Source organism: Melanotaenia boesemani, chromosome 16, assembly GCF_017639745.1.
Source record: "Melanotaenia boesemani isolate fMelBoe1 chromosome 16, fMelBoe1.pri, whole genome shotgun sequence".
Lineage (NCBI taxonomy): Eukaryota > Metazoa > Chordata > Actinopteri > Atheriniformes > Melanotaeniidae > Melanotaenia > Melanotaenia boesemani.
In genome coordinates, this window is record NC_055697.1 from 21,947,133 (window position 1) to 21,961,511 (window position 14,379).

Consider the following 14,379-nt stretch of genomic DNA (forward strand, 5'->3'; position numbering starts at 1 on the left):
GTGTGTATGAAATGGATTAGGATAGCCAGACACTGTGTCATGAGTGGGTCTCTTTGATTGTGGACAAGTGTGTTTCTGCATGAAAATGTAGGACAGTGGGATGTCTTTCCTTTTTTTTTTTTTAAATAAAAGACCCACATTGCCAAAACAACACCCATCCCCCATCTCTTTAAAATCTGATTGAGTTATTGCTCCAGTGTCTGTGTTTGTGTCCTTGTGACAGTTTGTCAAGAGGTCCACTCTTGTGAGATTAACTGCTTTTTAACTGTGGATATGCAAGCTTGAAGTACAGAGTTTTCAGTTTCTGCTTTGCTTCCTGATGCAGATGGGTTACTTTCTGCTAACCAAAGCAGTCATTCGGATCTCAGCAACTTTTTAGTTCATATATTCCAGCACCTGCCAGATGGATGTAACAAGCAGGTGCACTACCAACACATGTGCTCTTGTCACATGGCTGATTGCAACTGAATGAATCTTAACAAGTGAGAGGAATCTGCCTCGTGTTTTTCCCTCCATTTCCTTTACATAATGTACATCCTTCTTCATTCACTATTCACGGCATGCTTCCCAGCACTGCCTTCACCTCGTCCCTCAGGCAATGTCTATCCGTTTGCCCATTCTTTCTTGGCAAAGTGTGTGGCTAGTGCCAGCTACAGCTCAAGTCATTTGTAAAACTCTTTTAAAATGAAAGTTTTTTTATTATTATTATTAATATTTTTATTATTATTTACTTTATTAACTTTTTACAAAAAATATCTAATTTATTTCTTTGCTCATAAGATTTTCTAAGATTTTGGAGTTTTTATGTAAGAGTTTCTTCATTGTAGATTGATCAAAAATGGTCATAACCAGAACACAATTTTCTTCGGTGCGCCAGATGTAGTTTTATGTAGAATAAAAATTTGCCATCTGCTTTGAATAGGGTCACAAGTACAGATTTGCCATATGTGAAATAAAACTGTAGTCATTAAATGACAGCTACAACAACAGAGTTAACGTTTACTGCAGTCATGTGACCACAACAAAGCATCAAGATAAACTTTTGGCGACAAGGTCTTAAGTCACACTGTAAGTCTGCTAGCTTAATCCCTAGTGCTACTCACAGACTTTAAGGAGACAGAGGAATCTGGTAGTCTGGACTGTCTTTAGTATCATCATGTGAGTGTTTCTAAAGTAGATTTCCATCATCATTAAATTGGTCTTTTCCTAATAATGTTCTCTGATGACAGGAAAAAGTTACTATGTTACAGTAACTAGGCAAATCGAGATAATGGTATTAGCATAAGGTCATAAAAAAGAAATACACAATTCATAGTAAATCAGGACAAAAGAAGGAAAAAAAAAAGGTATAAAAGGATGTCAGTGATAAAATGTAGAATAAACACATGTTTGTATTTTGAGTGATTCAGAAATTTTACTATATTGCTTTGTATTCATACATAATACTACTTGAAAATATACACATTATATTTGAGCATTACTGAGGATATTTAAAACATTTTGAAGCTATGAAGTCCAGTTATGTACACTTTACTAATCTTCTCACATTTTGTCTTTTGTTGGTTTTCTTCCCAGTTCTAAACATTTCCAAACTTCTCCATGCCTTTGTTGGCATCTAATGGAAGAAAAAGCATCCATTGGGCCTGCCATGGTTTCCAGATTACCCAAGTTTGGTGGGCGCCCCTCGACTAGTGGCACCAGCCCCCTGTGCAATGGCTCAACACAGCCTGCCACACCTACCCAGGATGGCAAGACCGCTACCCCAGGACCACGCCCAAATGGTTTGATCCGCCCCTCTCCATTTTCACTGAAATGGAAGAGAGAAGAAGGGATAACTTCTTCTAGCCCCACAATCCACAATAGTCCTGGAGACGGAAATGGAGACAAGGCTCAGTCACAGCCTCCCTCATTAGCTAAGGAGGTAAAGAATAGCTCTCCAGCAACGCCAAAGATGCGCCGGTCAGGTACTCTGATGGTGGCTGTCTCCAGCCCCAAAGCCATACCCAAACAATCCTCAAAGATGAGTCCCAGAGTAGGGGCCAAGTTAGGTCAAAGCCCACTGAATGGAGTTTCTAAGATGGGCCTTAATGGCCCCAGCATTCCTGCTCGGACAGTGTCTGAGTCACGCCTTGTGCGACCAATGCTGGGTTCCACTTCTCCTCGAAGCATCTCTCAAGACAGCCTATCCCAGTCCAATGAGAGTTTGAAGATCATGACAATAGATAACATGGTGCGTTCGAACAGCTTCACTCACTTCAAGCAGATTCCCTCACCCACTGGTGAGCCTATCACACGGTCTTTCTCTTTTAACCGTGCTGTGGAGCTTGCTAAACCTTTGGCCAACACCCAGCTCCGGCCCCCTAGGAGTAGTTTTCTCAAACCTCCACAGCTGAGCAATGGAAGAGTTGGTTTGGGACTAAATGGCAGCCTTGGAGGTTCAGGTTGTCTAAGGGTAGGGGTAGGCCATCAATACAGCAAAGCCCCTGCAGTGGCTTCCTCTCTGCCAAACCCCTCAGTCTCTCCAGCACCAGGTACTCCCCGGGCTCTGAAGAAGCCTCTGCTTCCCAATTCTGTACTGAACAAGTCACTGGCTAGCACTGGGGGATCTTTAGGTTACAGACTGGCTCAGTCAGGACAAGCCAAACAGCAAATACCTCTTTTTCCAGACCAAGTCAAGCAGGATGTCAGATCTTCAGCTGCCCCTGAATATGAAGGGCTATTAGGGATAGCAGTGGACAGTGAACTGACTGAAGATGCTGGAAAAGAATGCACTTACTGTGACAGCGATGAAATCTCTAGGAATGGAGTGGAAATTGGTGGAGAAAGTGGTGTGCAGAACTGTGGCCAGACAGCAGGCGAGACCCTAGAGGACATGTCTTTATCTTCTGCCTCGTCACTAGACAGAGGGGACACCAGTGAGGAGTTTCTAGATGACTTTGACAGTGTGGGAGATGTGCTCAGTGATGGCGACGTGCCTGATAACAGAAAATCTGACAGCTCTACCGAAACCCCCTTACACAACGTTGTCAATGAGGCCGTTGACTGGGAATCTGTGAATCTAGCTGGTAAAAAAAATATAAATAAGTCAAATTACTCATATGATGTTAATTTCTGACATTTGTGGAATTTGTTTAGCGCAATGTTCATGTGATTTTTGTCTGCAGAACATAAAGAAGAAAGCCCTATGCAGGACTCCCAGGAATCCTTGGTGTTGTCTCCAGAGCAGGGTGATGTCCCCCAGACATCGTCTGTGGAACTATCACCCTCCAACAGCTCTGGTGGAACCTACATGTGGGATGAAGAGGGTCTTGAACCTATTGGAAGGCATGGAACTAACCCATTAGACAGCTATGATGACTCAGAATTCAATAGCATGGTGAGTCCCATGTTTTTTTTTTTTTGTTGATAAGTTTGGACTGAAATTAGGAAATTTGACAATTTGGCCTTTAACATCTTCCCGTTCTGGAAATGAATATCCATCTTTAATATACTTGTTTTAAGACAATGCTGTGAGCTAAGTTGAGAGACAATAGCTCACTGTATTTTTCCCTTCACTACTTTACTTTTCAAGCATTAATTGTAAACAGATGTGGATGTAGGAGTCCAGAGAGTAGCCTCTGCCATCAGGCCCTCGGGTTCTCAACTTTATCTTCAGCTTCATTTTATTTTGCACATTGTTCTTGCATATTTCTAATGAAAGGGGTGGAGAGCAATCTGAACCTTTTAGCAATGGTGTGGTTCTTAGAGTAAGGACGAAAACGGTTAAGAAATATCTTAAGCTGTTGTATCTTTAACTGATTGAAAGTTGGCACAGAGGGGGCTGGAGTTAATTTTCCAGAACTCTAGTCTTTCAGAAGGTGAGAGTTAAATTAAATATACAGGTTATGAGTCATTTTGTGTAATCTGGCACTCATTAAACATCATCAAATAACCAGTTCAAAAGATTTATTGATTTCTTTGCTACAGAATGCTTGCTTTGTAGTGTCCCTGTTTCCCAAGATTAATATTAATAATGTATGTTTCAAATCCGGTTATAACTTAAAACTTTTATGCATGAAAGATTATTTGTGCTCATGTTGCTTAACTCATATAGAATACTTTCAAATCAATCATTTATAATGGAAAATGAAATAATTAGGTATGAACAAAGGAAAACAACATTACCAGTAGTTTTCAGTTTTGAGTTTTTTTTACTGCTGTTTTGATTCCAAGACCACTCTCTCACTTAAAGGAATGCTGACCTTCCTGCCAGCTGTGTGTTAACAGCATCACCGGCCTCACTTTGGTTCTCTGTATTCCTGTACCAGGGCACCTGATCTCAGGAATGAATAAAGAGCTTAGAAATTACCTGGATTAGAAATTATATAATGAGCTTCCTGTGTTAACCACTTTTATAATATTATGTTGACACAAACTTGAAAATGAGTTGTTTATCTTATAACAATGGCTTTTGAAACATGTTTTAAGTAATTAACGGTGTGTATGTGTGCATGCAGTGTCTGTATTTAGTCTTTTAGTGCTGGGATTAGTAGAAGTACATGTGCTTGACCACGTGTTTCTGATTAAGAGTCATTCACTTTGTCTTAGGGAGTGTGTGTGTGCATGTTAGTAGTTTGAGCACAAGCTGCCACCATGTGAGAGTTTGGCATTTTGAAAAGGCAAATTGTTGTTGGCAGTTCATGTGTAATGGCAAGAGTGCGTCTTACCATTCTGTTCATCTTCTAAACAATGTATTATTTATTCAGGTAACTACAAAAGTGTATGCAGAAAAAAACACTATTGAAACATGATTAAATACTTCTTAAAGGGTTTCAGTCCCAAAAGATTTTTTCTGGTACAATCTAGAGGAAGTGGTTGCAGTTCAAAGTCTGTTATCATTAGCATTGTAATTGTACATGATGTCATGTAATATTGAAACTAAAATAAGTGAATAAAAGCATGGGTAGGTGCTGCATTGGACTGATTAAAATCTAGTTCTGTTCTACCTTAAAACTGCCACAGGGCTGCTAATGGCCTTGCTCGGACAATGACGGTATCCTGTTTGATATAACCACAGGCTATTCCTGTATTAGTGGTAACCATCATTTGCATCCTTGTATAACCCCCCGGAAATCAGTGGAGAAATCATTTAATGCAGAAAGATGTCTTTGGTTTGTGCAGATCTCTGGTCAGAAGAAGGCAGTGGTGATACAGCCCATGCTGCAGGGCAGGGCGGATGTCTGATGAGTGAGTGGCAGAGCTCGGGGAGAAGAAAATTGGAAAGGAAAATGGAAGAAGCTGAATGAAAGAAAGAGAGAGAGAAATGTAGTGGCTGATGATGTGTGAAGATTAGCTCTATGGGAAATCTGCCTGTAAGATATTTAACTGAGCTATTTGATTAGATGAAATGAACCCACTTACTGTAATTGGATGCACTGAGCTCCCCCAATCTCCACCCCTTTTTTCTGCCATTTCCTCTCCATCTGTTTGTGTCTCACTTCTCATTCTACCCATGTTCACTGAGTAAATAGTTGCTTGGAGTGAGCTGAAGAAAGCCAAAAATATAACCCTGTCACAAGGCTATGTCTGCTTTCTGGATGATTTATACAAAATAATGTAATAGTAAAGCCACTTGTGACAAAAAGTGTGTACTATGAAAACTTGATTGATGGGTTGTTGAATGAAATGCTCCCTGCAGCAGGAATTAGACATGGAAGTATATTTATTTATTTATTTTTTACATACTATGCATGAGGTACTATGAAAAAGGCCTGAACTTAATTGAAACACAAGGGATTCAATTATACTACTAAGCTATAGAGAAAAACAAATCTGTGTTAATAGTACTTATGTATCTGGAACTTGCTTCTCATGTGTCTGTCTTATATCAGATACTGCTTATGTTGGCAGTGTGCAATGGCTTGTTCAGTCCACTTGGTGGCACTGTGCATCCTTAAGGTTGCACCATGTGAGTGTGCGTCAAAGTGTTTCTTATTTTTGTGTGTTGCTTTTTTTCTGTTGATTTGTGGCTGTGTCTGTATTCATATACCTCGGTGCAAAATCAGAGAGTGAGCTACCTGAGCTTATAATGACATTCCTGTGATGTGCAATGCTGATGAGCACAATACCTGCTTTGCAAAATTGCGGCTGAAATTGAGGGACACATTTCACAATCACTTCATGCTTTTCAGGCCTCAGCTCAGTGTATCCACAGAATCAGTATACCTGCACCCATTTCATGTTTAAACTTCTGAAGTATTTTTTAGATGATGGGATTTCTTATTTATTTATTTATTGTAGCACCTCATAAATGATCATGAATGCTTTGGATAGGACAGATGCTGTTGGATGCTTACTACTATAGAGCCAGATTTGGACACGGGAGCAACACTCACAGTGAAGTTTAACATTTCTGTTCAGCATTTGTTAAACATGGTGCTCACAGCTTGCTGGTAACACATTATAATCATGGTGTATTGTGGTAGCAGTATTATTAATAATAATCCCCTTTATGCTACAATACAGAGTTTTCAAATTCCTGAAGCATCTTGGCTACATAAAAGTTTTTGTTGTTGTTATTTGTTTTTTTTTTCTTCTTCTTCTTTTTTTTAAAATATAGAACATCAATTATTGTGACCTTTTAAATGACCTGAGGTCCTGTTCTCTTGTACAAAGATGTTTTTAAAATGTTGTTTTGGACCTTTTATCCACACAAAAACAAAATTTTGAGTAACTGAAAAAGCAATTCTTGTGATAATCTTGCTCCAGGGTGAATATATTGAATTCTCAACGGGAAGAATCTTAAGGCTTTAGGCAAGTGATTATCCCCCTTTTTTTACTCATGGCAGATGGAGGTAAATGTCATAATTGGCATTATAGTTTTTGATAAAACACCAAAAAACCAACATGTTGGTCTGTTGATTTTGTCAAGTGCTTGACGGTGGTGCAGATAAGCTGTTGATAATTCATGCGAATGTACTATTGTATGGAGTGGACTTTAAAAATTTTATTATTTATTTAGGTTTAAATGTGTGTACTGTGAAGTTCTGCCGGTTTCATTAAGTATACATGTTGAGAGGTGTCTCATTTGACTTTAAGTTTCTTTTATTGGCTACTTATAATTTTTTCAAGTTTTTGTCTCTTATATGATAACTACTGTTTAAAATCACAGGTTAAAAAACTAAAAGACCCCATCAATTTTATAACCCCTTCGGTTTCCCCTTTTTAACTTTTCTCAAAGCTGAAGAAGTGCTGCTGCTTCTTATAGCTGATTTTTTTACTTTGTCACTAATGGTGGGCTTTTGTTGAGCTAGGCTGAGACAGGTCAATTCATTAGTGTCTAAATGAGTGAGGTGCTTAAGCTGTTTGTGTGCAGAGTGCTCAGCCATTTATGAAAACATGCTGCTAGTACACAAGCTTTGCCATTGCATTAATGAGGCTTAAAACTCTTGCTTTTGTTTGTCAGTTTTACTGACAGAAGCAACCCTTTAAGAAAAAAAAATAAATAAAAATTGTACCTCTTTCCCATGATTCCCACAGCGATGCTGTTCAAAGTGACCACTTATTTGGACCAAGTCAGGAAGAATTATGGCAATAACAGCAGATATGCAGGATAAAACCAAAACAAATCACTTTCAAGTCAAGATTGAATTTAGCATCTTGATAAATTAATATGGTCTATAGAATTTACTGGCATTGCTGTGGTTTTCTATAATGCTCACAGTCCACACAGTGCATCTGTAACGACTTGCTGGTGCATTTGCTCAAACTTATTCTATTTTATTGTAAACCTTTCAGAAAAAAATCACATAATAGCAGTGGGACTTGATTACTGTGCTCAAACTAGAACTTCTTTTTAGTCTTGATTTCCTGATAACCACTTTTTGTTTAGTGAATGCACACCAGTCAGCTACAACATTATAGCCACTGTTGGGTCAAGTCAAGAACTTGGGTCCTCTTGTTTTAGAGCAGAGTTCTTCAGAGAAGTCCCAACCTTAACCTTAAATCAGTCATTAGAAGAAATTACTCATTGTATCTTTTTCAGTCACAGCCTTTCAATACAAGTCACTCAAGTGTTCATGAGTATTCATTCTACTCTTTTTTTAAACCCCATTTTTGAACATTTTTAAGTATACAGACATATAGAAGAAAAAATTCAAATCAGAGGAAAATTTACATGATTGTGGCCTGCAGCATTCCCTATTGTTCTGATTTAATTTAATGTAATTTAAAATTTATGTAATTTAATGAGTTAATGTAATGTTTAGTGTAAAAAATGCATTTTATGAAGTGCTTGAATGAAATGTAAATTAATACATTAATGACATGACCTTATTAAGTTAAGCAAAGCTGTAGCTTACTATATTCCTCATATTGATTAGATTTTTGTCACCAGGTTATTCCCATCATGTTATTACATATGTGACAATCTACAGGTGACAAATCTATTCAGGATGGAACAGATAACACATTTTTATGCTGACAACAAAACATCTTGAGGGCTAACCCAAATGGGAGAATGATAAATCTTGGAAAAAACAAACTGCTGATTCAAGAGTTCCCTACTCTCTTGTACAGCTGCCATTACTCACTTAACAGTTTGCCTTGGTAAGTCTCGTCCGCACTGCCTGTGTGTCCCTGAATGGTTCCCTGTGCACAGCATAACAGCAGAAACAAAACATGAAATTAAGACTGTTGTTATTTTTAGCAGCATCAATGTTCCCATGACAAATGCAAACAATCCAATAGAAAAATACCTCATTACCAAATCACCAAACCTCTATATGTCTCAGTGTGTCTTATATTTTTATTTTATTTCCATCAACAAGTATTGTACTGAGCTGGTGACATATTTGTTGTTTTAAGCTTTTATATTAGCTGACATTGGATTTGGCCAGGCAGGATAATACTTTACACGCTTGTGATTGGTACTTTCACTGCTGTAAATGGTTATTTTGCTGTCACAGGCTTTTATCATTAGGGGTCTGTGACATGACACTCAGAACAATTCTTATATACATTTCTGAAAAGTAATTGTGTTTATGTATGTGTGTACTGGATTTTCCTGTATTATTACAGTAATGTTATCCCCCCCAGGTACAAAGTAATTTTGGAGGGTTTGATTTTATGGTTGTGTAAGACTTAAGGGATATATTGTGTCAAGGGAGAGACGCCACAGTCATATAGAGCTGATATGTGTTTGTGTGTGTCTGTGTGTGTGTTTGTGTGTGTGAAAGAGAGAGAGATAGCTTTGCTTCTTAGACTTGCTTTGTATGTTTTTTTTTTTTATTATTATAGTGACACACACACAGAAACTCTAACACGCATGTCTGCAAGCTGGGAGCAGCCAGTTCTTATTTGTCAAGTGTGAAATTCTGCTGTTCAGTGGGCACATCCTTACAAGCATAGGGTAACTCTGGGCCTGACTCCACCAGAGGTTTTTTCCCATCTTAAAATCACGCAGTGTGTCATAGCATTGCTAATTCACTTACAGATGTTGAAATCTGCTTTCATGCTTTCTCATGCTGAACATAAAATGTCTTCCTTTCCTCACCTTTATTAAGCTTCGGTATTAACATTCAGCAGCTTACGGTCTCCACACTTGGGGGAGAATCTTTGTACATGCCATTTTCATGTTATTTTGTTTTATAGATGCTTTTCTTTAAGCAAATGAACAACGTCTTCTTTGAAATGACAAAGCAGTTGTGGTTAGAATTAATAGCATATTAATTTGCCTGTTATAATGACTTTTTTCTTTTAAGCGCAAATTCAAATGTACTTTTTTCTTAACAAAACCAGTAGTTATCTGGTATTCAGTATTTTCTGATATTAAAAAAACCACATTTTACCTTTTGCTTACGGCTGCTCTCTTATAAAAGTAATATAGTTTGTGTCTCAGCTCTCCTCTCTGGCTCACATGACACAAACAGGCACCAGTTTAACATTATACTGAAAACTCTGACACACAAATGAGTTGGATATGACAGTTACATACAGAATTGACTGAGGACATGTCCTCCATCAAGACCACCAATGAGTCTAAACAGAGAAAGACAGAGAAGAATTATGCTGCTGAGTTGGACTGCTAATGTCACACTTGAGATACATACTCCACACTCTCTTGCTCTCTTTCTCAGTGTAACTCACAAACATATTTCTGTTTAGTGGTGTGGTATTGTACTATTTGACATCATATTATTTTTTTAAAGTATTTGGCACTAAAAATGAATGATTTGGGGAAATATAGGTATATTTGATGCTCATGTCTGTCTGTCAGTAGCTAGGTTGATATTTCATAAGAAAGTAATAGTGTTACTGGGTCAAAAAGAGCAGCCTTCTTCATATGAGCGGAGAGGAAAAAAATAAAGTGAAGGACAGAAAATGTCTTGAGAACAAGTACAGCTTGTCTAAAAACTTTTCAGTTGTTCAGTTGAGCCAAAATTGAGAAGTCCTACTTTGCTAGTTTCCCTGGTTAAATGATATTATGCTAATTTACAACTTTTAACAGAAGTCCCCAGAAGATGCGTTCAGAGCAGGCATTGGCAAGTTGTGAAAGTGAGGTTATTTAGCCACCCAGGCTATGTAAGTGTTCACTGACAAACTGAGAAAACTTTAACCTCAAAATGATTTTCAAAGCTTTGATCAGGTTTTTAATCTTGCCGTGTTTATTTAAAGATTCAGCTGATGTTGAGAGCAGAGTTATAAAACAGACTGAAGTGGAAGACCTTCACCTAGATTTGAAATGTCCGTGCCTGCTGGATTTGGTTTGGTGGATTAAATCTAAGTGTCTATAGTGTGTATGGCATGTGGGGAGCTAAAAATACCTTTCCGATACAGCTCGACTTTAATCTCTGAATTCACAAATCAAGCAATTCTTAGTATTCATTACTTGACCAAATGTGTTTAAGGCCTTTATAATTGAAGGAATTTCAACAACTCGGCCCAGTAAGAATAACAATGTGATATTTTACTTCCACAGTAATACAAACTGAAATTCAGTTTAGGTTTTTATATGGTGCCAGGTCACATCAAAAGTGATCTTAGTGAAAAACCTAATAGTTCTTGCTTATGTATTGTAGATTACCTGTGTTAAATGACATGTATGGAAACAGAGACTTTTTCCACAGCATTTTAGCTAATTATTTGATCAATCAACCCGAGGCCCTGTCTGTGCAAGAGATGTATTTCCTTCATAAGTTAATACTTTGAGGTGTGTGAAGACTAGAGGGGTATTTTGGACATAGACCTTAATCCAATTGGCTGTTCACTCCCCAGCAGAGGTTGCCCTGAATTTTTCAGTGCCTTAAGCTGCTTTGGCCTTCCACATTAAAATGAATGATATTGCTCTACAGGACGGCTGTGGTTCACCCAATGGAGATGAGAGATTTGTCTCCTTTGCTCCTCATCTTCACATGTCTAAACGCTCTTTGATAGAATTACAATAACCATTAACATTGTGATGAAATTATAAATATACCTCACAAAGTGACGCAAGCTGGATTACACATGCAAATATTTCAGTCTTCTAAGCAGATTTTGATTTTAGATCTGACCAGACTTTCCAGTTTTGTTTTTGTTTTGTTTTGTTTTTTGTCTCACAACCACTCTTGAAACCACTCAAGAAACCTGTTGGTTTTATTTCCCTTATTCATAAAATTATGTATTTTGAATAATATCGATTTGTAGCTAGTCTGTCATATTCCAGTTGGAAAGGGTGTTGATTGTATTACAAAATGCTTCATGATTTAGCTCTCAGGCTCATAATTGGAATTTTGTGAATAATTTGAAAAAGGCGCAGTACACTGAATGCTTTTATCTATGAATTGGACTGGTGCAGAAACAGATCTATCAGAGAATGATCAGCTGATCATGACTTGGTACTATGGAAAACTTTGGACTAGTAATTTTGCAGTATGATGCAATTGCGTATTGTACAGAATATTATATCCTATACAGACACTGTATATAAAGAGATTTCTGAAATGGCTAAATTGTTAAGTCACAACACAACACATTTACTTTCTACCTTTATTGTAATATTTACAAAATTATGAAGCTAAATATGTTGAAATTCTCTGCAGTATTAAATATAGCCTGGCATGATCAGTAAATAACTGGTCACAGTGCAGATCACTACTCAGGATGAACAAACACTGTGTAGACAGTCTAAGAGGCTTCAAGACCTTATTGCAGGAGATGTGGATTCAAGTTTTGCCTGAGACTCTTTGCTGTATGTCACCCCTTTTTATCCACTTTAGAGCGCCTCAAACCCTCTCTAACGAGCACACCATCCACAACAAAAGTTGCAGGTGCAAATCTTCTGTAGGAGGCTGCTTTATTAGTTGAGCTGCCTGGTACCCCCGGACTTGAGTTTTTTATGCAAAATCTCAGACAGTGAAAGTTTGAATATCTTGGTTCATGGAAGGATGCAAATGTACCTCAGCACTGTATCCTAACATCACAGTTTTAATGTTAGTATAATTCAACGAAACACCAGAACACGGTGACTGAAGAGCACGTCTCTCATGAAAAGAGCTTACTTCCCAGCAAAGCTGCTCAGGGCAAAATATATGTTTTAAAATGTATCTTCATGAACTGTTTCATCAAGGAGTTGCTTGAAATAAAACATGCAGAGGGCAAGAGTTAAACAATGAGTAGCAATAGGGTAATAGGATGAGGGTGATGGAGAAAGAGCTGAGTATAAATGAGAAAATAAGACACGGGAAAATAAAACAAAGAAGATGGGTTGATTTGTACACAGACTCTTCAAAAAGCAAACATTCCACCCACATCCTCACTGTCAGCATTTAAAAGACTGCAGAAACGGATTTTGTTTGTTCCATTTCTTTCATTATTCCTTCGTCATTAAGTCTGAAACACTCAGCACCATTCAGTTATTGTGCAATACATGAGATATTCAATAAAGACTAATTTTACTCTTGTGTCTTCTAATCAAAGCCTGTCAACTAAGTTACATAAAGCACAAAAATGTCTTGAAAAGAAAGCTGTGAACTATTGATTTTTCTGCTTTGAAATATTTGGTACACAGTAACACAGCACTCAGACTAGCTCCATATTTTGAGGCTGTAATGAGAAGCTTTTTTGTTGGTTTTCAACGCGTTCCACATTATCATTCATAATTGGATGTTTTTTCTTCCAAATCTATGGTTCTGTGTTATGTGTCTTGATGTAAGGAAAACTAACATCTTCTGTTTTTCTGTTAAGAGGAGGGAGTCATATTAGAAGTGAAAATGTATCATGTAAAACATTATTGATTATTTAGGCTATTAACACATATAAATTGTTAATAACTTAAATAATCAGGAAATAGAAATAATTATTAATTGAAAGAAGACGTTAAGCTACAAATGTACAATTTATTCACTGCACATGGTATGTGCAATAGAAAAACATGATATGCCATTCAGTTTCACACTGACGTCAATCATAGGCTTAGAAGGCTCATATTATTATTGCTTCATTATTTAAGTGTCATGTGTTGTATTTCCGTATCTGAGAGCACTTTGTCCAGAAGCAATGGCTTCTGTACCAAAAGTATATGTATATATATGTGTGTTAGGATATTTATTTCCTTATAATGAAATTTGTGTTATCTACCATTGTTGTGGTTCTTAGGATATCCTAAACAACTTGGACCCTCCAGGAACTGAAGATTTGGATGATGATGACCTCATGCTGGATGTGGACCTCTCAGAGGATGGCTTTCACGGTAAGCACACACACTTACACACAGTTCTCCTTGTGCTTGCAGTTATGCCACATAGGATTAAAATTTGTGAGGTAATTATACGGCCATGGCAAATACTTAAGTTGCATTGGCTGGAGGTTGTCCATTATTTTTGTATTAGGAGTTACCTCCAGCAAAACTGTTTTGATCATAATTGTGAATTAATGTATCACCAAGGTCTGAACTTTCCATTTCCAGCGCAATCCTGTTGTGGGATGTAATAGCTTGAATAAATTTAATCCTACTTTGCCTTGGGTGAAGATTTGCTTTTGCAAAATCCATTGAACTTCTTTAATGGATTGCTTGTTGCATTATTGTGGTGCAGTCTTTGTTTTAATACTTTTGTTGAAAAATGATTAAATTACAACGGAACACTTTGGATAAATGTTGTTCAGTGAACTTGTATTATTCAGCCAGCTGTCTGCTTCTGTTTATACGATCGGGTACCTACAGGTGTGCATGATGGTTTTAATACAACTTAAGTAAATATACAGACTTTATAGTATATGTACAGTTTGAAGTTACATTTCTATTGACAGGAGTATTATGCTGTGAGGGTGATTACAGTAATAGCTTGTATGTACACATCACCCACTTCCATCTAGAAATTCACTCATCTTCACTTAACTCTTAATCAAGTGCAAGCATTGTAA

The 14,379-nt window shown here is 37.5% G+C and overlaps 1 protein-coding gene across 6 annotated transcripts in view; it reads left to right on the forward strand.

Moving 5' to 3' along the window:
- ccser2a (coiled-coil serine-rich protein 2a) overlaps positions 1-14,379 on the forward strand; it is a 57,645-nt gene that overhangs the window by 12,793 nt on the left and 30,473 nt on the right. For all 6 annotated transcript variants that reach the window (XM_042010613.1, XM_042010609.1, XM_042010610.1 and 3 more), the window contains 3 exons: positions 1,576-3,065; positions 3,165-3,376; positions 13,615-13,708. In XM_042010613.1, coding sequence (XP_041866547.1) covers positions 1,619-3,065; positions 3,165-3,376; positions 13,615-13,708 — 1,753 coding nt within the window. In that variant the 5' untranslated portion in view covers positions 1,576-1,618. The remainder of the gene's footprint in view (positions 1-1,575; positions 3,066-3,164; positions 3,377-13,614; positions 13,709-14,379) is intronic.